Genomic DNA, 25,449 nt, shown 5'->3' with positions numbered 1-25,449 from the left:
CAAATGATGGACTGTACCTTTAAGGCGTGACATTCGACGGGTCAGGTGTTGTCCATTGGAATAGTTTTGAGGTTATTCTTTTTATGACCATACGTATGGTTATAAAAAGAATAACCTCAAAACACCCGGGCATCTGACGTCACATCTGAGGGCAGGTGACACTGATTTTTTGTATAACAAAATCTGCCGTCGGTGAGGGCGCCCCGGTACAAGGGGTGGGGGTCTATTAATAGTCAGCAGATTTCAATACAAGTCATTTCGTATTGAAAGACTTATGATGATCTCTTTATAGACATGTTGGACTCATTGCCATATTAAAGAAAGACAAACAATATATTGTTTCGAACGTATGGACAATCCATAACTTTGTAATTTTTTTTTGGGGGGGGGGGTAAATTTCGTTATTTTCAAAGATGGCATAAAGATATCTTCTGAATATAATAAGTACACTTCTGATTATAAAAAAGAAGAAGTTTCTCCTAGTACCGGGAAGTTGCTTGATATACCCAGCACATTAGCAGCAATGATAATTCACATCACGAAGTTCCGTGGCAAACCATGTTCTCATACTAAGTAAAGACTCTTATTCGAGTCTGAAAGTAAAACGAATGACTTCGAATTAAGGACAGAAATCAACAGCTGTTCACTTTTTGTTCAGTTTGAATCAGGTCTAACTTCTTCATTTATTTTACTCATGTGACGGTAGCATTGAGCGTCAGTTGATATAAATAATATATGAGTTAGGTATGGTACCATTAATAAATAATACATTCTTACGATATCGGATACTCCCTGACTTACACTTTCGGATAAGCTTCGAAAACGAAACCAAACACAGGTTTGTTTTTTATACTCATTAGGTGGGATACCCACTCACTTTCCGAAGTCACGTGAATGTCACGTGACCACGTGGTCAATTATAATATTTAAAAAACCTTTTAAATACGAATTTTTCCATTTTACATATAAATAACTCTTATCCTTTTTTTGACAACCTGTTGGTTGAGAGTGCATCGGAAGTCATACGAATACCAGTAGTCAGGAATGTTTTCAATCGAAAGTTTTACATTATTTTGATTAAAGCACACACTTGCAAAATATTTGAGAATAAACACATAAATAAATATGTTAAATATATTAAAAATACAAGTTAAATATATTAAAATGTGCAGTTAAAAGAGTTAATAAATGCATACAAAATGATTTGCATAAATATTTCCGTAAGGATACGTAATCAAACTGCATCCCACGTTCATTGAGAATAAATACATACATTCATATAAATATAATACTATATGCGTTAGATATATTCAAAATAGAAGTTCAATGTATTAAAAATACAAGTTCAATATATTAAAAATACAAGTTCAATATATTAAAATTTGTAATTGAAAGAGTTTATAAATACATGCAAATGATTTGCATAAATATTTCAGTAAGGATACGTAATCAATCTGCATCCCACGAAATTCTTGGTGTTTTATTGTTGCACAAACCGTATTGTGTTTTTTTTTAATCCATTACGTGTACCAGTCATATCACGATGCAAATATTACAAGCTTGGTCACAAGAAAGTCTTGCTTGGGGTTTGACTTGATACTGGATCACCTTGTGCCTTGGCTTAGAGCTCTGGGTTGGTTCTAGAGGTGGCTGGAGAGTTGTACATAGTCGTCGACCACTTGGGACATGTAGGTCTTGAACTCTTGCAGCACGAACAGAGTTCGTGTGTTGCGCTCCGTGTTTTGCGGGTAGGCACCGACGGCTTCTGGTTGTGAATTCCCGATTGACTGGTTGAACAATTCATGCTGGGTGGGGGAAAAAATAGTCCAAAAGGGGAATTGGTTACTTGGGTTTGGAATTTTTTCTGTGTTGGGTTGCTCTGTTCCGATGTATACACTTTTGACTTCTGTGGGATATGGTCGCTTTGAACTACTATGAAATCAAGGCCCCACACATGCATTTTTCATTTATATGCACCGAGGCATGCACAGTACGTCCAAAGAGTCCATATTTCTGGAAGTCAAAATAAAAAATCACAACGCGCACGGGTTCCGATCTTTTTGTGCGTTGAACTCAAAAAAGGTTGTCGAACTTGTTGGTTCATCGGTCCGGTCACTAACTTTAATCTCGACGTTTAAAGTCACAAGGTGATATTGAGAGACCCGTAACGTATCCTTGCGTCAAATCTTGATAAAACGCGAGGAGCTTTACGTGCTGAACATAGTTAACGAAGAAGAGGCCATGATTGGAGGCCCAAAATTATGGAGGGCGCGCGAGCTATCTAGTGCGCACTTAATTACAGCCACTTACCATTTGTCCAACTCTGACAATCAGTTGGTCCAAGTCCTCGACAACTTCGCCTATTCTTTGAGAGAACTCCGACTCAGTCTCGCCAACAGCGTGCAGCACTTGTTTGTATCTCCGTAAATTGTCGTAGTGACGTCGCACTATCTCGGTGTCCTGTGTTAAGATGACATAAAATGTTTAAGCGGCGCATATAATATAAGTTCGTGGTCATTTGTCCATTTCAGGAAACGCGGGCGTCGCAAAGTGTTGTCGGTATGTCATTTTTTTTATGTCGTAAATGATACACGAGCATGTAATGTGCACAGTTTGTGCGCACACAGAAAAGCTGACCCAGGTCACATGACACATTATGTCCAATGAGAGTCATATAAATTAGAGGTCTAAACTTAAAATAACCCACACACACAAAAGATCGCTATACCCCTCAACCCCCCCCCCCCCCAAAAAAATTGCAAGCCTATTAAAGCTTGTCGCAGGACAAGGGCGCACTAAATCCCATTCAATTTAATTAGATTGGTTTTGGAACTCATGTCATGCATCTTGTCAACACGATGGGTCGAATTTAGCCCATTCAGTGACGTAACGGGGTAATCCTATACGATGGCACTGCCAGGCTCACAAGGGACAGTCAGTCAGTCGGGGAGTCAGTCAGTCAGATAGGTAGATCACCATAATACTGAATATGTTTATATCGTGAAGAAACAAAAACTTACCGAGATAATTGCGGCAACTGTGTAAGTGCTTGGAAGCTCTATAGAGGGCGCTGTTAATTCGTCGCTGCGAATCGTTCTGTCTCCGTTGAAGCGAGCACTCATCTGTTTTAGAACAAACATAAATTTGTATAAATTTGTATAAATGCAAAAACAAAGCGTTGCAAAAATAAGGATAAGTTTTAAATGTTTCCAAACAATTGTCATTGTTGAAAATACAAAATAACCAACAACGCTACGAAGGACCTCATAAAAATGTCTCTTTCTTAGAATCGGGGTGTTAATACGCAAGTTTTGGCCAAATCTGTTGCCAACCACGGCTTAAATGTATGCCCTTGTGGCAAACCTTGCAAGATGGCGCTCGAGGTTGACAAACGAGAGGAAGTTCCATCCGTTAGTTGAATGAACGCATTGTTATGATTACAAAAACAGATGTCCCTCGGGGTGTGAACGAACGAAAGGGCGCCCTCGCATTGCTCATTATTTTTGCAGACCTCGGCTACGTGTGTGGAATCGGCTCCAGAGATGTTTAGTCCTCACCTAGCTATCAACGGCCTCAGCTTTTATAGGTCTATTGTTATCTTCAGCAGGGATATCCAAAAAATTATATATTCATATTAGATATACTAAAGATGTTTCCCCAAACTCTTCAAGAATTTCGACAACAGTTTTTTTTTTCATATAAATAACATTTCAAATCTTTTTATTTTTTTAAATTTTTTTAGGGCGTCTGCAACCCTAGGACGTTTTTAAATTATTTTATCTAGGGCACAAACAGATCTGCCTTGTGAGCAGACTGGTTACCGGTCTGTATATTATCGATACTGATGGTGAGGCGGGAACCAAGAACGGCATTGTTGTCAGACCACAAGTAATTTGAGATTTGTAAAGTAATACTAAACGTTACTATAAAAAAGCGAATGCTTTTTTTTAAAGCACTTTAATGCATTTTAGAACTTTTTAGAAAAGCACGCCAGAAAAGATATCTATTTTTTTCGAGACGAAACTCGAAAATAGCACTGAGAATGCAACTTTAAGTTTAATACTCAATTTTATTGGCTGGGCTTTTAAAGGCTTGAATATGATTCTGGAGCCAGAGATGTAGCCTAAGCCAGACAAGGTTTACACCCAACCCCACCCTATACCTAGCAAAGAATACTCACGTAGGTCAGGTGAAGGCTGTCTGTCAAACCGACCACCGTCGCGGCCTCGGTAGCCATGTGGGAAGCGTGCCTCTTCAGCGCGCTCACACTCCTGGACGGGCGCCTCGCCGCCAGAAGCCGGTGTAGCGGTAGAGCCGAGGTGGGCCACGGCATCTCAAGAAGGCACAAACACGTGAGAGTCAAGAGGCACACGGAAAACCCGGCTGGAAACATTGTTAAAACAAATTGCAGTGTGTGTAAACACTCTGAGAAAACAAGTCGTTAGCTGAAGCAATAATGCGATGAATAAATCGCTTATTAATGTATAATTGCACTAGGCGAATATGAGTTACCGAGAGCGTTTTGTATGTAGAGCTGACAAGTGCCTCTTATATAGGCTTCTAGCTCCGGGATCATAATGACGCAACCTTAGAGAACATTTAATTTAAACATATATTGAAATAAAATAAAACCGCGAAAGTAATAGGGAACGTAAAAAAAAAAGAAACCCCAAAACAAAAAACTAAAATTCCCCGGATTGGCTATTACCGGAACCACTCATTGACGTCATGTACAAGTTGTTCTTTTAGCTGCAAACTGCTGATGAACACTTTGTATCACGGGAGGATGTACATTGTGGTTACTACGCAACAGGATTCGGGTACGGTTCGAGGAAATTAAAATGGGGTTCAACCTGCCCTCGTCTGTAGTTTTTTCCGATTTTAAGGATACTCCGGTTTTACTATTCCAAGATTTGTCTCCCCGATCCGAACTTGGCTGTTTCTTTGAAACCAAACGCGTCTGAAGATATTTTTACTGACTGACTGATTCGCTTTGTAACTTTGTATTTTTAACCCAGGGAAATCCACCTTCGTTTTTGCCATCTTTAATTAGTTTGCTTGAAGGTTTGCATGGCGAAGGTAGCGATAAGATAAAGGTTCACGGTAGCACCATGTGACAAATCTCATAGTGAGTTTGTGAGGTCCAAGAAAAGAATTCACCGTTTCATACAGTATGCTCTGCCCGTCGTCAGGAGACTGAAGGACGTTATGTACACTGTCGTGGGACTGGAAGCAACGAGGCGAGTCAGGGATGCGACAGTTGAGCAGGGATGCTGGCTGATCAGTGAGGCGTGTCAGTGTCTAGTCCATGGGTGATGAAAGCTCACTGAGGCGTATCAGTATTAGGAGGCAGGCAGTGAAGGGGGAAAATGCCAAGGGGACCCAAAGGCCAAGTCAACGTGGGGGAAGTTGGTTTGAACACCCCGGCATAAGGCTTTGATTTGGGGGGGGGGGCTGTAATATTGATAATACACTTGTCATTAATGCCTAATTTCTTTTCTTTTTCAAGGCCAGACTTCGGCTAAGTTGTCACTGCAAGATTTTAATTCCGTTTATTTTACATCATTAAGGCTTTTTGAGTATGCATTTTTAACCATTTATAAAGTTATTCCAATGACCTCAAATTTCTCAGTAAACAAACACACCGTCCCAGATTTCGGATTGGAAATAGGCCTATCCCTAAAATTCAAAATTGGGCCCAGGCCTATGTGCGTGGACGCCTTAAAATGTAACTTCAAATGGATCACTTCGTGCATTATATCGTTGTCCGCCCTATGTTTCAAGTAGACCTGTTAATGCCAAAAAAAATCTTCCCCAAAATAAATGGTTTTATTGAGCACGAAATGATCTATTTTAACCAATAAATAATTCAGGCAGTAGAAAAATCTCCAACTTCCTGCTTGATTTAAAGAAAATGTGGGATAGTATTACGCCAACTTCCTGCTTGATTTAAAGAAAATGTGGGATAATATTACCACGGCAAAGTAACTTCCCATATATTTGAATAATTGGCGGACATAGAAAAGTCGTCTGCTGTGGTCAGTTGTGTTTCACGAAGTCTCGTGCGTGATGGAAACAGATTTTCTGACGGGAAAGGAAAACATGGCGCCCTTCGAAGTACGGCTGTTTACGTATGATGAAAAATTATTCAAGAAAAGGTGAATAAAAACACTTTTCCGTTCAATTAGATTTTAAATGTGTTAAACAGTGAAACTTCCTTGAGTGACAGTGTAAAAATAAATTCTTAGAATTTGCAATTAGTGCCAGGTACAGGTCAGGCCCTGTTTTGTTGTAAATTGACCGGACTATTGTTGGGTGTAGCCAAGCTAAGGATGTCGCGGGGGCAGACCTGGACGACACAACAAAACAAGTGAGAACGGTGGGGAAAGTAGCAGTATGGCACAGCAGATTCCCGTTCGTGTCTCTAACAACCGTTGTCTAAGGTACATCCGTCTCTATACGGATACACGCGTAAAAACACTGGTTAGAGCATGTAGGTATTAGATTTCCCACGGTGCGACGTTCTGCGGAGTCATGTCGCTATTTACTTTCAATCTTTTTAACCAATGACCATCTCTGATGAACACATTTGAGGAAGCATAATTGACCAACTACGTTTTGAATGTTGGTTTTTCTTTCTTTTTTTAAATAAATCCCGGGGGTTTTTTCATCAAAAAATGTTGATGACTGCTGGCTTTAAAACATTTTCCAAATGTTGGGAACGAAGGCGCTGGGGAGGTGTGGTAGGCCATGCGCTGGGCTAAATATCATGATGTTATCATTGTTCACGGGATTTTCCATAAACTTTCATTAGGGTAACTGTGCCAGTAAGTCACTTTGTGAATTAGAAGCTCATCTATACTGAGTTTGGGCAAGACTACCTCATGATATCTGAGGAAACGGTAGGGTATAGGCCTAATGGTAAGTTGGAAACCATTTTGGATCTCTCATTATAACCTCGTAAATATCCAGTCACTTATATGCTTTAGAAAATGTTATGTAAGGATATGTAATTAGAATCCCCAAAATGATTTAAAAACAACATAAATATATACAAATTATTACATACCAAAATATGGGAATAAATATACACGGCAGGTATTTACGATTTATGCAAATTAGGCACCCTTCCCAAGAGAATATCAGGTGTCACTCCTTCTAAATATCTTCTCTAAGCTATAAGAATCTTTCTGCCAAGTTTGGTGCATTGGACCAGTCGGTCACGATCTTGTCAAAAATAGGATCTAAGCCACTTGACTATTAAATGCCACTCTCGATTTAGTACTGCTAAGTTAATCACGCTAATAGATTGTATGATGAATTGATCCCCTCCTCACCAATAGGTCAAAACGATCATAAATTATTAGTATTTTGTGGAAATCTATGAAATTCAAGGGAGTTTCAAGTTTGTTTAAGGTCCGTTATTCGCGCCCTTTTCCAAACTCGTGTGTTTCTGCCATGGGCGTCGCGAGGGGGGGGGGGCAAGGGGGGCACTTGCCCCCCCCCCCGGAAAAGCAAAAAAAAAAAAAAAAAAAGAAGAAAAAAAAAAGAGAAAAAGAAAAGAAAAAGAGGCGCGAAGACAAAGTGGTGTAAATTTAATGAGTTGGGGGGGGGGCAAAATGTCCCTGCCCCCCTCTAAAACTGATAAATCGAGAATGTGTTGAGAAATACAAGCATTTTTGTAAAAAAAAAAAATTTGCCCCCCTCTAGAAAAAATCCTGGCGACGCCCATGGTTTCTGCGTTGGATCTTGGTTGCACGGTCGGCATTGGAATGAGGTTTTGAGGTCTAAGCGTCCACAGGAGAAATCGTAGTTATTGAATTATTTCTTGACGGAGAAAAATCGAATTATTGGCTGTCAGACAACAATTCGTCTCTCGCAGGGCGGGTTCAGTTGTGCGCAAAATGAACATCCTTTTCCGGAATTTGCAGACGCCCAAAATAGCGATAAATTAGCTTGTTTGTTTCGTTATAACAAAACATACAAAACAAAATCAATTTTTTTTTAGCTGCATGAGGTACACATCTTTAAATAATTATTAAAACTTACCAGACTTCAATCACGTTTTCCCAACTCCTTTTAGTACGTGACCTCATTTTGAGGTAAGACAAACAAAGTCTCGATGTCGTCATGATTTTTTTTTTTAAGCGAGATTGTTACGTTGGCGTTATTGACAAAAAATCCAAACTTTTATTCAGATACAAATTCAAAAACGAAAGTTGATGGATCCTTTGAAAGTAAATTGCTTTCGAAGGTTAAACGCTTCGTCATTAGTAAACACCCGTCAATTGACAATATCCAAACGGATTCAGTTTTTCATAGGACGCCTCTTTGTTTTTTGACAAGTTGTTTTTTTGGCAGTAATTTCACCCAATTAACGTAAAGGGAATTTGATGGGAAACTAGTCTCCATGTAAGAGGCCACGGGGGCGTTCAAAACTTGCGACTTCACGTTAACCTGTCAAAGTTGCGTTCCGCGTGTTCTTTAACAAATTCTATTTTTTTTCTTTCTAATAAATTCAAACTTGATTGTTTTGTTCCAACCAAAACCTCCCCCACGGTTTGGACGTCTGCATGGGCGTCGATCATTTGGGGACGGAGGAGACATGTCCCCTCCCCTTTTTAAAGTGGGGGATATCATATCATTTGCCCCCCCCCCCCCCCCCCACACACACACACACCCACCCACACGCGCACACTCTTCCGTCCCCAAATAAAAATTGTAGCCTTTACTTTTGATTCTATAGCTCAGAATAGCTGGTTCATTGATTTCAAACTCGAAAATGATGTTTAAATGATGATATTTTCCTAACAAAATTGGTTAAAGTGGTCAGAAATTGCCTCAGATCGCACCGCAGAGCGTCTAGAATCCAATTTGTTTTTAGGGGCCCTGAAGCGGGCCCCGAACCCCACGCCGTTAGGGCTTGGCGCTTGCATTTTGTTCTGATCAAGGTTTGCCCCCCCCCCACTTGGACGTCTGTAAACCTCTGAAAGAAATGACTTTTGTTTTAGACATTAACATATCCATTTTGCGAGCAAACTGGAGATGGTCCGCGCATTATCAAAGCTGATTGTTGGCGGGGAACAAGCCTACCCCTGAGAGAAGTTATTGTCCGGCAGCCCCATAAATTAGATCAATTTTAAATAATTATTCAATAACTAAACTGATTCCGATGTTTTAGGGGTTGATGTCTCTTTCAAACGTGAATAACTTTGTATTGCTTTCGAAAATAGCAATTTAGAAAAGGAATCTGTTGGGGTTTTTTTTTTGGGGGGGGGACAAAACTTTAACGAACAATGAATAGTCTATAGCCACGGACTCTTTGTTTGGAGAACCTTATATAGCAATGACTAGGACGAATTACATTCATTTTTTATTATTTCCGTTTCTCTTCCTTTTCAATAAATGATTGTTTTATCCTTTTGACTCCTTTTCCTGTCACAGAACCTATCTATTGCGGTTAACCCGTACACATCCCAAATCAGAATACTAACAAAATAAGGAAAAACTATAGAGATTCGCAATTGGTGACCAATCAAGAAACTGTTTCACGGGACACAGTCCTGCCTCTTCTGAAGACGGTAAAAGCATACTGACTGGAACGTCGACTTTATATACCTCTGGTTCTTTTCAGAACCATTCTCTTAGTTTGAGAAATTATTCCCACATGTTTCTGTAAACATTTTCATTCACCAGATGAGTTGTAAATGCTTATGCCAGAACAGAACAAGGGGGTGGTTGGCGTAGCGGTTCGTTCCTCGCCTTCCACCGCTGTGATCCGGTTTCAAATCCTGTCTGGGCCAACATAATGGATTGGGTTTTCAGTCCCCACTAGATTTCGTGGGTTTTCCTGAGGATATTCTTCTTGGATTTTTCTTCCAGCTCTAAAAAAACAAAACCTGTAACTTCTTCTCATTGTCTCCTCTCCACTTGTTTCTTCAGGCTTGCGAACTGCAGTGCATACAGGGCGCTTTTGAGGAATCCTTGCTTTCATTACCAGAAAAATATTAATAACAAGGATCACAAATTTCAGCCTTTCCAGTGGAACCATTTTTGTTAATGTGAACAAAATATGCACCTTCCGGTGGGATAAATGTTTAATTTACACGTACACGTCCTATGCGGTTTTGACGAGGCCATCGGTAAAAATGTACAAACTGAATATTGAGTATAGTTCAGAGAGAATATTGCTCATCATGAAGAGAAACGGACTTTTGAAAATACGAAAATGATAATGATTGTTTTCAGCGTATGTATTTTATAACGTCAAACTTCCGGCTTTTTTTTTTTACTGCATTTTGAGGCCCAAGGTTAACATTGTACCGGATATCATTACTTGTGCTGCAACCATAATTATAGTCATTAGACACAGATCAAATGCTGGATTTGATTTTAAAAAAAACTGATCATTTTCAAATTCTCTCTACTATAACTTCCGGTCTGATGACGTCCTGATTCTGAAACCTTGCAGAGTTATTTGCAGTTCTTCAATTAATGTCTAGGTGCAATCTGGCAAAGTTTTGATCAGTGGATTTTAAATTCAGAACAAATAAATTGTCTTTGAAATGCCGCTAAAGGGCGCTGTTTCATAGTGATGACATCATCATGCCTGTTTTGTGTTTGGCATCTCCCACTAAACATTTCCATATAGTTTGTTTGGTTGTAGTAAAATACTTCCGTTTTCAAGTTATATTCCATTCTCATTGTACTTCCAGTAACACCGGAAGTAAAGGTCAAATGGCTTTGTGCACAGGAGTAAAAAAAAAAATTCCTGATGCAATGTTTACAATAAAATGAGAACGGTACTCCATTCATTTGAAAAGTTATAATTCAGAGTCATTTAAGTTGAACTTAAATCGCTTGTAATTTGATACTTGATGACGTTATGATGACGTCACAAAAGTGTTCACATCCTCAGACTCAGGATTCAAACTCATGCTAAGTTTTGTTTTTATCCCTTGGCCCACCGCGAAGAAATACAGTTTGTTTGAATTTTGAGGATTCTGTTGGTAGTTTGAATTCACCTATTTTTGACCTTCTGGTAGTTACCCCCAGAAGAAAACTTCAGGCTAATTTGCCTTCGGATAGCAAATATATTGATCAAGATAATGTTTTATCGACTTTCAAAGTATGAACGTGATTGGTCTGTTTGTTATGAGTTATAACTGAAAAAGTTTTAGTCATGTTTTCAACTAAGATAATATAATTTCAGACAAGAGACGTCATGATGACGTCAAAGTTATAGCAAACCTTGGGATCAGTGTTGAAGTTTCGAGTTTCAGGTTTCAGGTTTCAGGTTTATTTCCATACTATAAGGTAATTCAGTTGAATAATATACACCAGGTAAACATTTTAACGGAACTTTGAAATAATAGTATGGGGAGGCCAGACAAGAAGCCGAAGCTTGTACTAGGTCTGCCCCCTTCACAAAGAATACATGTAGTTATACAATTCATGAATAATCATAGGATATATCAATAATATGTGATTACATTACATTAAATTCACGAACTCATGCAAAACTTTACAAAAAAAATACCATGCACCGTTTAGAAGAAATGTCGCGAAGAATTATCGTCCGGAAAAAAATAAGGAATGAGGAAATATTAATATCAGCAATTTCCAAACCGTGCAATTCTCCCTAAAGGACGTCGCATCCTTGGGAGCTCGGCAATCCTGTATTCCCGCAAAATCCGGTACTTTCAAGGAAAAATAATCAAACCGCATGTTGCTTTTGCGGGCATTATATTACCTGTATGTTGATATGTATGTGCTCTTAACTTCATCTGTTATTCATTATTGACGAAGTGAGTAACTGCTTTCCCACAATCACAAGGCCCCCTTCGATGGAGAAACCATTGTGAACGCTATTGTACAAAGCAACTGGCAGACAGATCACCCAAACAATGGCTATAGCACATACTTCCGCCATGCAAGGGGGCCTCCGTGATAGAACTGATTGTTCTATAATGACTTGCGCTTTTTATTGATATTTGCAGCATTGCCCACCACGGACGGGCATTGACATGAAACCAAACGGCCCCAAATCTCCCATAGAATGTCTTTTTAGGTAGAATGATCCTATTTAATTTAGAAAGTATTGAAGCTTATAAAGAGCGCCTTTTTGCCAGGAATCATCCTCAATCCTCCAAAATCATTCAAAATTATGCATTTATGTTCGAATGAAGGTTGTTACCCAGCGCCTCAATCGTTCAAAATCGTCAGACAGTCCTGCCTCTCAAAATGCATTCATCCTCAATCCTCCAAATTCTTCATGTGCTAAAACACCATTCATCCTCAATCCTCCAAAATCCTCCAAAACCGCCATGAGGATTTTGGAGGAGTGGAGGAGGGTTATAGGGTTAGCTATAATAGTAACTGTAATGTTGTCCCTGCACGGTGAAAATGCAGCATCTTTGGATAAGGACGGTTGGTGCTATACACATTTTTCCCCCTGCGATTGGTTCCAGTAAAACTGCAAGAATCAAATATTGGTATTAAGTACGGATTTACCATGGATCACCAATAAACACTCGTGTAATATCAATTAGGGATGTCGCGGTTGCAATAGAATTTAATGTGCTTCCTCAATATTGAGTTTCCTTTTCCACTTTTGGTTTTGGTTGGTTCTATCGCGATTGCTGACGGAGGTCCGCTCTAGGGTCGTTGCGCTATTGAACTTTCTAGGAATAGTGAAGTAATGTTGATGTTAGAAAGAGGCTAAAAATATACCATTATCTAAACTGATGGAGAAGGTGGATAACGAGGCAACACATTGAAAACCAACACTTACGCATTCGGCACGTCTGCATGGAAATTTCCACGTAATCCTTAACAGTTAATCAGCACTTTTTATGTAAGCATTATTTAATTGACACTCTTACAGAAACTTGTTAGTAATAAAAGTTGACTATAGTCAGGGGCGGATCCAGGAATTTTCGCAGGGAGGGGGGGGGGGTTCATCAGCCAAAAAATTTGAATATGTACACAGGTTATTTTCTCCGGACACTTGGCCTCCGTAAAATCAAAAACTGGTTGGGGGGGAGGGGGGGGGGCTGGTATTATATTTCAATAGGGGGCGCTATTCAATTCGACGATTATTAACACTAGATTACAGAATGGTTTACCGTATTTTGAACAGGCGGACATTATACCAGTATAATTTCTTTTTGGGTGTCACAGCGGGGGGGGGGGGGGGGGGGGTTCGCAGTATTTTTTAGGAATTTGTATGATCATTTCTTTTTTGACAGAGCTGGGGGGGGGGGGGGGTTGACACCCAAAAAACCCCCCCCCCCCCCCCCCCTGGATCCGCACCTGATAGTAGTTCAGTTCGTGTTCTTGCTGACCTACGGCTATTACAGTCCGCATAGGGTGCAGCACATTTTGGCGGTTTTCCAAACTAATCTCATTAAATGTAATTTTTAAGCTCTGGCAGGAGCTTAACGCTTCTACTTGTCACTTAGTGGTCTGTCTGTCTGTATGTATGTCGTTGTGTCCCTCTGTCCCCGAAAATTGACCAAAAGTATGGTGTTCCGTATGTGCCATCGGCGTCGCATTGTTCGGCGTCGCATTTTTAGCTCCGGCAGTGATTATTTTCATAATCGATTTTCAAGCAAGACTTCTTGCAACACGGCCAGAGCTTATTGTGCACTCGCACTAGGGTAAGTCTTCTGTCTAAATCCTGAAAGTGGGGAACATTTTTTTGTTGGTATCGTACTTGCCCGCGTATTTGTTAAGAAAACTTTACAAAACCACCCAATATCACGGGACTCGCAAGAGAATATCGTCAGCGCTTTTATTCCAGTTTCCCATTTTTGCTTCAAGATATTTCAGCTATAAATAGGGATACAAGACGCGAAATATTTGGGGAATCCCACATGTCATAAAGGCAATCAAACAAAACGTTTCAGAGAAACAAGACAAGACATGTCGTAGCAGCCTCGCGGTGCAAAACCACAGCCCTGTATCGACTGAGCTATCGCACTGCTCGCCAAAAACGTGGGGCCATAATTATATACCTGCGTACATGTCATAAAAATATCGTAGAGGGCGCTAAACAGCCATGTATGCGGATGTAGTTTGGGAAAAGAAAATTCGCTGCCCGGTACAGCTGATCATAAACATTTGGACCAACGTGAGACTTATAAGCAAGTCTAATTCATAAATTACAGTCATCAGTCGGTCGGTCGGTCGGTCGGTCCGTCCGTCAGTCGGTCAGGTACTAAGAGGACTATAGCCTGGGATCTCTGGGACCAGCACAAACTATATTTGTCACGTATCAATTCATTATATCATACACAGCCACTCACCCCAGATAGTGAGGTTTCATTTTGCGTCCACTCCAAATCTATCATTTGCTCGCATTCTTAAAAATGAAACAAGTGTGACTGCGACAGACAGACAGACAGACAGACCATCCGACCGACCGACCGACCAACCACCAAGTGACATGTAGAAGCTCCTGCCAGAGCTTAAAAATCGCACCCCGCCCACCTTTTTGGTCATTTCCTCCTTCTGGATACCGTCCAACCACTACACAAAATAGCTTTCATCTTGTTCGAGGAAGATGCTGTACACATCCCCCTATCTCCGGCGCAGCATCTCCCTCTAAATTTCCCCAACTACTTGAGAAAAAAACTGGTTTCTTTTCTGGCCATAACTTAACACTTAGAACAAAATAATGCCAAATTTAATAAAACTAACATCGAAAATTATACCTCCCTTGTGCTCTTGCGATATCTGAAACGATTTTACGTAGCTGCTTGAGTCCTATAGTCAAATTTTCAAGAACGGGGAAAGCCAAATAATTTGATATCATAATGATATCATATTTCTGTAAGCGCGTGACAGGTAACTCATTGCAGTTTTTGTTCTTCCTGTCTGTGGCTCATATCCGCCAGGAACCAACGGTTCCACCAAGCCCCAGATGCATAATTAGGCCCTACATCAAGCCCGGAACGAATACATCCCGTCAAACCACTCCCCGGTTTCACGCCAAATCCTCATAGTTGCAGAGGACGCGGGGAACCGAATTGCACTACTACATACCATGGTCAAGGTCAATTCCTTAGAAGGTCAGAGCCAAGGTTAATCCCTTGGAAATTTTGAAGAGACTACTATAGGTTTTCCTAGCTATTTTAAACATGTTGCTCATATTCAAATTTGTCCATCAACATCGATTTAGTGCACTTCCAATGTTTAATTTCGTCTTTTGTCCGACAATTTTTAATTTAGTTCAAGCAAATTCAAACAATGAGCACGCGTTTTCGTCCCAGAGTATTCGATTTCGTCTCGTCAACGCCAAACGTCGTTATTCAGAAATCAAATTCGTCTAATTGATATAGCCTATGTAAGACGAATTCGATCTCTGAATGTTGCCATTCGGCATCAGCTTAGACGAATTTGATCTGTAATGACGAATATTCTCGACCCGGTGACTAAAAAGGGTGACCAAACTGTGAAATCGAATGGTAAATTACTAAAATGGATTTGATAAGAGCGTGTGAAACTTTTCTCGGACGAAATTGAATGCTAGAGTTGGTGAATTTGTATAAATAATGTATATGTAAAAAGCCGGGAAAACCTTAAAATTACATTTTTTTTTAAGTGCTCAAATATTGCGTTCAATGTCCTTATTTTGTCCTTAACAACAGGGATTGTTTAGTATGGCACACCCTCCTTCAGTTTGCCGACTCAATGAGTTTTTGCCGAAGACGAAATCACTACTTTGCTTATAAATTTGGCCAGCCTAGTACATGTATTTGCGCAAGAAGTACCAAAAAGTCTATGAATTTTTTTTCTTAGATTTGACCATATCACGACGGGTAAGGTACTTTCCAAGGATTCCATAATTCAGTGAAAATACTCGGTGTTTCATATTAGCCCGAGCTAGAATTCCGAATTAAGTCCGATTTCTGTGAAGTGTTCGTCCCGAAGCTATTCCTGTACCGATCATCACGTATGAGGTCACTGAAGGCCGGGCGCAGGGGAGCCAATTGACGGTAACAGCTGGTGCGCCCGGAACCAAGTTCCACCGCATGGCCTCAGCTTTGTTAGAAAAAAAAAATCACTTTTTTGTTAGGATACTGCGAAAAGAGCCGAAATTTCTCCGAACTTCGACTCTTCCCGTGCGTAAAGATTCCTTAATAGTTCCTACGGCTTATACCAGCCGAAAGGTGAGGTATAGTCTATGGTCTATTATGCGTGAACAGATTCGCTGATTAATTAGGCAAGACCCCGCCTCTTGACCTCCTAGATTTTGACCAATCAGCGGGCGCTTATTTTATCGGGACTTCGGTTATTCACTTGTTACAAGTCGCGCGTCATAGACATGGATTCAAAACAATGTGTCACTCGCTCTGTATCATGTTACGCGATATCGCGGCCGGCTGTTGTTGTATTACAAAACACTGCATTGGAATTGACCAATCATACCATTAAGTCCTGATTTAGGAATGAAATGACATCACGATTTAGTAAAGTGGACTCCGATTGGCTGGCGCGCGGCTTGCATATATCTGCATGTCTAGACATATCAGACGTTATACAGGACTTGGCTCCGTGGATAACGGGTGATACTCAAAACTAGGTGAGGTAATGAGGTAATCAGTTTTTTGCCAAACTAAGCACTTTGAAACAAAACTATAGTCAAGCCTCTTGTCTAGGTCAAGTGACTGTCAGTCAATAAGTGGGATAGGTAAATCAGTCTAAGCACGAGTGACACTCCTTGACATAGGTAAACCAGTCTTAGCACGAGTGATACTCAGTGAGATAGGTAAACCAGTCTTAGCACGAGTGACACTCGGTGAGCCTAGGTAAACCAGTCTTAGCACGAGTGACACTCAGTGAGATATGTAAACCAGTCTTAGCACGAGTGATACTCAGTGAGATAGGTAAACCAGTCTTAGCACGAGTGACACTCGGTGAGCCTAGGTAAACCAGTCTTAGCACGAGTGATACTCAGTGAGATATGTAAACCAGTCTTAGCACGAGTGACACTCAGTGAGATATGTAAACCAGTCTTAGCACGAGTGACACTCGGTGAGATAGGTAAACCAGTCTTAGCACGAGTGATACTCAGTGAGATAGGTAAACCAGTCTTAGCACGAGTGACACTCGGTGAGCCTAGGTAAACCAGTCTTAGCACGAGTGATACTCAGTGAGCCTAGGTAAACCAGTCTTAGCACGAGTGACACTCAGTGAGATATGTAAACCAGTCTTAGCACGAGTGACACTCGGTGAGATAGGTAAACCAGTCATAGCACGACTGACACTCAGTGAGATAGGTAAACCAGTCTAAGCACGAGTGACACTCAGTGACATAGGTAAACCAGTCCGAGCACGAGTGACACTCAGTGAGATAGGTAAACCAGTCATAGCACGACTGACACTCAGTGAGATAGGTAAACCAGTCTAAGCACGAGTGACACTCAGTGATATAGTTAAACCAGTCTTAGCACGAGTGACACTCGGTGAGATAGGTAAACCAGTCTTAGCACGAGTGACACTCAGTGATATAGGTAAACCAGTCTTAGCACGAGTGACACTCAGTGAGATAGGTAAACCAGTCTTAGCACGAGTGACACTCAGTGAGCCTAGGTAAACCAGTCTTAGCACGAGTGACACTCAGTGAGATATGTAAACCAGTCTTGGCACGAGTGACACTCAGTGAGCCTAGGTAAACCAGTCTTAGCACGAGTGATACTCAGTGAGATAGGTAAACCAGTCTTAGCACGAGTGATACTCAGTGAGATAGGTAAACCAGTCTTAGCACGAGTGACACTCAGTGAGATAGGTAAAACCAGACTATTTCGGACTAGGAAAAAAAATCAGAATATTAGAAAATGCAAACCACGAAGTACCGGTATGTGAAATGTTGCTGTTGTGTTGTTGGAATCAAAAGGTCCCTCTTTTTTGTTTTGGCTGATCGCAGCCCACAGCGCTCTTCGTCGGGTGCCCGGCAGAAGGGCGTATGAGCATTCTGACGCAAAATCATTTTAAAACTGAAACTTCCCTCCCGCGTATTATAAATCCAATGCTCTCACACGCGTTATATAAATCGCACAACTTTTCAATATGTCACAAGTATGAATCACAGTTTTTGGAACAATTTGTGTTAATTTCTGACGAAAATATTTAAATTTCATTAAAATAAAGGCAGTTTTCTGCATTATGCCCTTTTACTGGGAACATTTTGGTGATAACGCGTTATTGCATAAGGGCGTACGCGCATTGTGCCCTTCTACCAGGCACACAACGTCGTTGTACCTATATATCTCACTAACTGACTGACTCGCACTCACTACCAATTGTGAGTTAGACTTGCATAAGCCTGACTTGGCTCAATACTCACAGACCAAAGTGGTCTGTCCGACCAGCTTTACTAGGATAATCTATCTTGGGTTTTGGGGGTAAGATTTGTGTTTTTGTCTAGAGCTGTCTTTGCGAAGAAGTGGGTTCACTATTTGCTGTTTTCAGGGGGACAGCCTATAGTGTCATCTTTGTAACTGACTGTCATGACTGTCACTTGTGTGGCGAGTGGTTGCCTACTCTCATTGAATATTGTGACACAGCCTCGGGTTTTATTATTTTTTTATCGCAATCGAAACTTTTTTTAGAGAGGCCGGGGCTGCATGTGAACACAAACCCAATGTGAGTTTTGCTTTTTATGAGACTGTCTTGTAAAGTTCAACACCTTGCGGTTGCATTTCGGAATGTCATCGAATTGTATGAATCCCTCATATAGGAACATGAGAAGCGTCCTGAACCTCGCCTTTCAATATTTGTGTATTAACTATTATACTACACGCTGAAAGAAAGGCTATAGCTTTCAGGCAACGGGGTCGATACGAAGGGGTCCAGGGCATGCCCCTCAAAATATCTGTCTGCTTTAGAAGGCAATTTGAGCATAAATTAAGGTACTTGCGCTTTTCATTTACTATTTTTTGGCCCATTTTACTAGTCTATATCTGTCTGCTAACATTAGCCAGCGGCTAACCGGGTGTTGGGTGTTGGTTTCCCCTCCCCCTACGGATCCACCATGACGCTCTAGTCAAAACCTCTGGAAATCAGATCAAGAAGTTTACACCGGAAACCAAGTTACGTGCCTGCCGTGCATGTGATTATGAGCAGTGCATGCCTGGGCGGCTGGCCTGGGCTGTTCAACCATAGGACAAGGACCCTACAACCTGCTGTTCTGTGAGCACGAGGTATTTTTTTTTTGACTCCGCAGTTATCGTCAGCTGCGCTGTGCATCGGCCTGTCGCTAGCCTTTGGCGCCCTTTTCATGAAGACTTACCGAATTCACCACATTTACACCAGTGCCATGAAAGTTCGCAAAGTGGTAAGTTATCGGGCGTTCCCCCGGAAGTTACTAGAGTCCTGCAATCGTCATTCGCATCTTTGTTCGTTCATGGAAGGGAAATGCAACACTAAGTTGTTTTAATTTCTTTCACTCCTTTCCGTAGTTCTTCGATTTTTAAAACCATATCAAGATAATTTCATCGTCAGGCTAACATCTATTCCTATACCAAATCATATACTGGTGTATAGAGTGCACTATACATTGACCCAAAAAAAAGGAATCGAAATGCCCTCTCGAACCATATACGGCGCTCAACCGACAAGTGGTCGCAGGTTCAACTCCCGCTCTTGTCCGTTTGTTGTTTTTTGTTCACTCATAAAATTATTCATTATAACGTGGTTTAACCTGAAGTGACGTCAAACTAACGAACCGGATTGATCGGTCTATTCATTTTGCATGTATACAGAGAGCCACCATCACCGACTCCAAACTGATGACGTCAATCGGATTCTTCGTCCTATTGGACGTCCTGATCTTCGTTGCCTGGATACTGGTGGACCCCATTCACATTCAGACGGTCGAATTGGACCCTGTGGTAAAAATAACAACAACAAATCTTCTCGAGGTTTTAATTGAAAAGAGCAGCTTAATGAGTGTTCATTTTGTTTTAATTATTATAAAATTGTTTTATATACAATTATTGAAGATAAAGTTGTAGCAAACTTTCAATTGAGAATTTTTGTAATATTCACTTGCCCTGATTCTAGATACCAGCGCTTTATAGTTTCCCTTAATAGCCCTCTTTTTTTCTTAAAGCCCAAGTCATCCCAAGTATCCGCTATTATTCCACTAAATCTTCCTGGGATAGAACAACGAATCTTCATTACCCTTATTTCAGTTGTGGTTTATTGGCATGTAACACCTATAGAATAAGGACAAGTGAAACAACAGCCTTAATTACAGTCATGAGCCAAATGGCTCTTAACCTATCATGCCTATAGTCTTGTAGTATTGAATTGATGTTTTTGAAACAGAGTACAAACCCTAAGCCGTAGTCCCCTGAATCAGGGGCGTACGTAAGCTGATGACGAAACCAAAGTTTCATAAACACGAGTTTTTTTGGTATCCACAGCTGCGAGACGAGCAAACCGAAGAGTACGAGGTTCCCACGCTGTCCTACTGCACCTCGGACCGGGAGCTGTACTTCGCCATCGCCATCTTCGCCTACAAGGGCGCCCTCTTGATCTTCGGAATCTTCCTGGCTTGGTCCACCCGCAACGTCCGCATCAGCCAGCTGAACGACAGTGAGCCACGTGACCAATTATTGTTATTATTGTTTATTCATTTATGTTACCAAGGATTACCCCCCCCTAAAAAATCCCAGGTACTGAGCTCACAAGCCTGAAGAACCCTCTTTCATTTTTAGCCCTCAACCTTCTAACCAGTTTATCCCAGCTTCAACGGTTAATTACTCTTTCAAACCAGTTTAGACTGTCTTTCGAAATTTCTTATTCTGCCATAAACCTTTTATCCAGTCAATCCTTCGATCATAAACCTTTCAAACCAGTTTAACGGTATCACAACTTCAGCCTCAAACCTTTTATAGCCAGTTGAACCGCATCTCAGCTTCAAACGTTAACCTTTCAAATCCAGTTTAGACTGTCTTTCTGCCATAAGCCTTAAATCCAGTTGATCCCTCGTTCAACCGCGATCATAAACCTTTAAAACCAGTTTAACAGTATTGCAGCTTCAGCCTTAAACCTTTCTAGCCAGTTAAACCAATCTCAGTTTCATCCGTTAACCTTTTAAACCAGTTTAGACGGTCTTTCCGCCATAAACCTTTTATCCAGTTATTTGCACATTCAGCTGCTGTCATAAACCTTTCAAACCAGTACCACTAACGCAGCTTCAGCCTTAAACCTTTCTAACCAGTTGTCCCTCTATCTTTCCCAAGGCAAGCACATTGCTCTGTCAGTCTACGCCGTGGGGCTAACCTGCGTCCTGACCGTCCCCGTGGCCTATTTCAGCCACGCCCGAGGCGAGATCAACTTCGTCTTTGCCTTCGTCAGTGGCGCCCTCTTCGTCGCCAACACGGTCATGCTGTGCCTCGTTTTCATTCCCAAGGTCTGTGCGATTTGTTACTTGACTCTTCATTTGCGTTTCCAGCAAAGGGGGGGGGGGGGGGGGGGGAAGGGGGAGAGGGGAGGGGAGGGAACCCCCTCTCAGAATTTGCCTGTTTTTCCCCTTCTTGAAAGCACCAGTACGGTACCGCACAGCCGAAATACCCCGGGAAATACCCCCCAAGTTTCATGAAAGAAAATATTGAGAAACACGTTTCAGAAAAAAATTACCAATTTGCCCTCCCCACATAAGCTTCCGTACCACATACACGCAACTGTAGTGCATTTTCAACTGTTTGTTTGGTTTACACAGAAAGGATGTGGCCAAAACATAGTACTGTGGTTTTAGAAGGAAAGTGAGCTTATGTTCTTCCTCTTTGTTAAAGTGCTTCATTCCACCAATCCTTTAGCGAACACCGTCCAGACCTTACATTTTGATCTCATTCTTACAGGTTTAATGACTTCTAAAATTCACTTGGACTTTAATTATTTTAATACAAGTCCCCGACTTATAGGGAAAAAATAGGGTAAAAAAACAACTTTCACAATGACAGGTTTTGTTCCTTTTGGTTGTGTTTAGTTTATCTCTTTAAAAACCACGGAGGGAGCACGAATCAACACATTTATGCCGTCCAGTAACTTTACTATCAGCCAGGACAAGCAGGCGAACATCAGCAGATTAAAACAGCTACTAGAAGAGGTAAAAAATAACCTCACCTTCAATTCTTCTTTAATGCGAGTTCGGTATTCCAACTGCGCATGTGCACATCACGATTTGACAATATTTCTTTCGGGGTACCAGCAAAATTAAAGATATCGTCGTGTTCTGAAGTAAAATTTTGCACAAAGCGTTTGGGCAGCGAATAATAATTGTCTAGCCCCCCCCCCCCAAAAAAAAATCCATAAAGAAATTGCACTAGCAAAATATAAGAATGTGACGTACATGCGAACAGTCCCCCTAAATGAATAGTCGTGCGAAGGGTGCATTTGTACACTTTTATTAATATAGTGTGCCGAATTGTAGGATTTCATCAGCGCTCCCCATTGAAAATATGGCACGAGCCCCCCCCCCCTTATTGATTTTCAGAGGCCTGTCCGGAGAAAATAACCGGTCTACATTTTAGCACGCCTCCCTGATAAAAAATTCTGGATCCATCCTGCTAGCCCCCCCCCCCCCCCTAATATTGGCTCTAGAACTGCGCCTGCGTGAAAGACGCGGGTACTCGCGAATTCGGCATTACAATCGTATTCTACATTAATTTGTAACCTTTCAATTCTTTATTGCAGAAGAATGCCCATTTGGAAGCGCTCATGAAACAACTGCAGAAGCTGGCATCCGCAGAACTGGTACCCTGAGCTTAAAAATGAGGCTTAAATTCAACGGATACTGACCCGCTGTCGAGGCAGGAGATCCAAATCGAGGCTGAGTTTAGGACTACTATGGGCCTACACGACACCGAGGCTGAGTTTACACGACACCGAGGCTGAACGTACAGGCAAATACGCATAGAGTATTACGTCGTCGCATGGCGCCAGGTGCTATATCACCTAATATGTATAGGCAGATTTTATGTTATCTAACTTTTTGGACTTGAATGTTCTGAATTTTCACTCAGTTTTTCACTGAGAAAAGTCAGGATTAAGAGACGCTTTCTGAGCACAGGAATTCACTTTCTTACCGATACCGTGCACAAGTATATTTAGAAAAGAACCAGACGTAGTACAGCATACACAAGACACATGTGAAGCTTAAAAGAGTTGATTCAAAACGTATCAAACTTTTAATTACGAAAGTAAAGTTGGTAAGTGATTTCGTGTATACAGCAATACGCAGCTTTAGTTTTTTAGCCCTGAAACCGAACTCCATTCATGCAAACTGTTTGGGCCACTATAATTATCGCGTCGTCGAAGAAAGTGTCGATCTTTTTTTTAAGATTTCGTTATTTTCGGTGCATTTTCGTTTAATAGCTAGATATTTAGCAACCAATCCTAAGTAAAGGAAAACATTTTTTTAATTTTTTAACATTCCTGGATAATGCATAGCCTGTAAAAAAGTTGAATTGTAATACCCACTCAGAGACAACAGTACGGGCCTAAACGTCTTGCTCAGTTATGTTGCCTTCACATTTAAAAAAAATAAAAAAAACTATATGATGTGCACGAGATGACACGGGTTTACGGGTTTTATCATGTTTGTCTGTTCTTGTTTATAAAAAATAACCGTGCACAATACTGATTAAGTAAAGATCACTAACTGTTAATTTGAAGTAGATACAATCTGCACGTAATAGGTTTCAACGCACGTTACCACATATAGATGTCTTTGTAATAAATCGTGAAGGAATAACCTCGGTATAAATACTGTAATAGGACGGCAAATTAAGACGAAACAAGACTAGGGAATACGGGTCACGTGATATGCTCGACAGTTATACATTATTAATGTATCTTGTCGTTTTGTAGGTGTTATTTTGTTGATATTTGTGAAGACATGTTTTGCCATTTAAATTCAGTTACATGACAGTCAAAGCAATTCAATGCATATAACTTACACAGAACCTCGGACTGTATTAATTGAAGATATTTAAATAGTCTAGTTTGTGTATTCTTACTGCAAAGTTTTTTTTATTTCCACGAATAAAACAAATGGTAATCACGTACTTTTACTTGTGACAATTTTTGTCATTTTTTTACGCTATACTGCTGATATATGTTATTCAAATGCGGCTGTTCTCAGAGACTAGCATTCAAGTAGAGGACCCTTCTGTAATTAAAGTGTCAAACCATTACCCCGACTTTAAATATGGGCCTTATGCACAAGTTGGCCATTTTTGTCGTGTTCCCTGAAAAATGTGATCAATTGTGAACTGTTGAATGGGATGGTGCCAAACTATTTTAAGCACCATAGCCTCACTTTCATTTTTTTTAACATGTGGCTTAAAACATTAGATATGTTTAATCACGAATTATTCATCAAAGCAGACTTGTTTAAAATTGTAACGTCATTGTTTTCATTTCTGTACAAAAGTTCCAAAAATGAAGATGTTACCTCACTATCAATCCAATATGGCCGACTCGTGAGTAAGGCCCATAGGCCAGATCATGTTGAAATCAAGTCCCTTGATTATAAGATTCTATTTCGAAGCCTTTCAAACAGTGTATGAGTTTGAGTGAAACCGAGTCTGGAGGGGACAACCCCCCCCCCCCCCCCATCATCCCTGTCCTGGTCCCTCTAGGCGTGTGCCCCTTGCGTGCCCCCAGTAAAACTGTTTATGAAAGAAAGAAAAAACAGATTTAGGCCTGTTTATTTAATGAAACCGAAACCAAATGACTGCTGTCTGAGTCCACTACAAATACATGTAATTACCGAAAACAGAAACGTGGACGGCTAGCGCCGCAAGCACAGCGCCCCCAAGTGACTGACAATGTTTAGTACGTCTTCACAGTTTCTGGTGCCACGAGGTCGTCATGGCGCCGGAGAACGTGCAGGAGGAAAACGATATTTAGAACGTATCTGCAATTCTCAGTATAATAATTCTGCTCCATTGATAATGGTAGTTACCCTGGACAGTGTGATCAATGCAGAATCTTGTATTTTGGACATGAAGCAACACTATTGCGAGTGAAACAAACTGCGACGCCGCCGCACTGCATGGAGGCGAGCAGACGAGTCCCTTTTGAATTTTCCCGCGCTAAATTTTGAATTTGAAATCTACCGATAGCAGCCGGAGGAAGTTCAGATCACGCAAGCAAAGAAAGGTAGGATTGATTAATCTAAAATTTCTGACAGAAAAAATGTATACATTTTGTTGTCAAGGCACTTGTAAAGTTGTAATGCATTCATGAAGGCACCAAGCCGTACACTTTTAAAGCCTTTTTGAGACCATTGTATCTGGCCAGGCATATTATTCATCAAAAGCCGCAGCGGCGTATGGTCGGAATCTGCCCTGCTAGCTATGGTGTTTTTTTCACATAGGCATTTGCACACACTACAAGTGGAAATGTCCAAAAAGATCACCTCAATTG

At 40.9% G+C, this 25,449-nt stretch overlaps 2 protein-coding genes across 3 annotated transcripts in view; one reads left to right on the top strand and one right to left on the bottom strand.

The window, feature by feature from the left end:
* LOC119734450 (gamma-aminobutyric acid type B receptor subunit 2-like) overlaps window positions 1-24,083 on the top strand; it is a 76,250-nt gene extending 52,167 nt beyond the window's left edge. For both annotated transcript variants that reach the window (XM_038207955.1, XM_038207954.1), the window contains exons 13-18: window positions 19,232-19,342; window positions 19,770-19,898; window positions 20,436-20,607; window positions 21,258-21,427; window positions 22,004-22,123; window positions 22,711-24,083. In XM_038207955.1, the coding sequence (XP_038063883.1) occupies window positions 19,232-19,342; window positions 19,770-19,898; window positions 20,436-20,607; window positions 21,258-21,427; window positions 22,004-22,123; window positions 22,711-22,779 (771 nt within the window). In that variant the 3' untranslated portion in view covers window positions 22,780-24,083. The remainder of the gene's footprint in view (window positions 1-19,231; window positions 19,343-19,769; window positions 19,899-20,435; window positions 20,608-21,257; window positions 21,428-22,003; window positions 22,124-22,710) is intronic.
* LOC119734451 lies at window positions 660-4,561 on the bottom strand. Its single transcript, XM_038207956.1, has 4 exons — window positions 4,181-4,561; window positions 3,021-3,122; window positions 2,311-2,460; window positions 660-1,805 (listed from the first exon to the last, which is right to left on the bottom strand). The coding sequence occupies exons 1-4, from the start codon at window positions 4,391-4,393 to the stop codon at window positions 1,641-1,643; spliced, it is 630 nt and encodes a 209-aa protein (XP_038063884.1). The 5' UTR covers window positions 4,394-4,561; the 3' UTR covers window positions 660-1,640.
* Window positions 24,084-25,449: the final 1,366 nt, after the last annotated feature.

The sequence above is a fragment of the Patiria miniata genome, unplaced genomic scaffold (assembly GCF_015706575.1).
Source record: "Patiria miniata isolate m_02_andy unplaced genomic scaffold, ASM1570657v1 HiC_scaffold_27, whole genome shotgun sequence".
Lineage (NCBI taxonomy): Eukaryota > Metazoa > Echinodermata > Asteroidea > Valvatida > Asterinidae > Patiria > Patiria miniata.
Note: the sequence above shows the minus strand (reverse complement) of the source record. Positions and strands in the feature narration are given on the sequence as shown.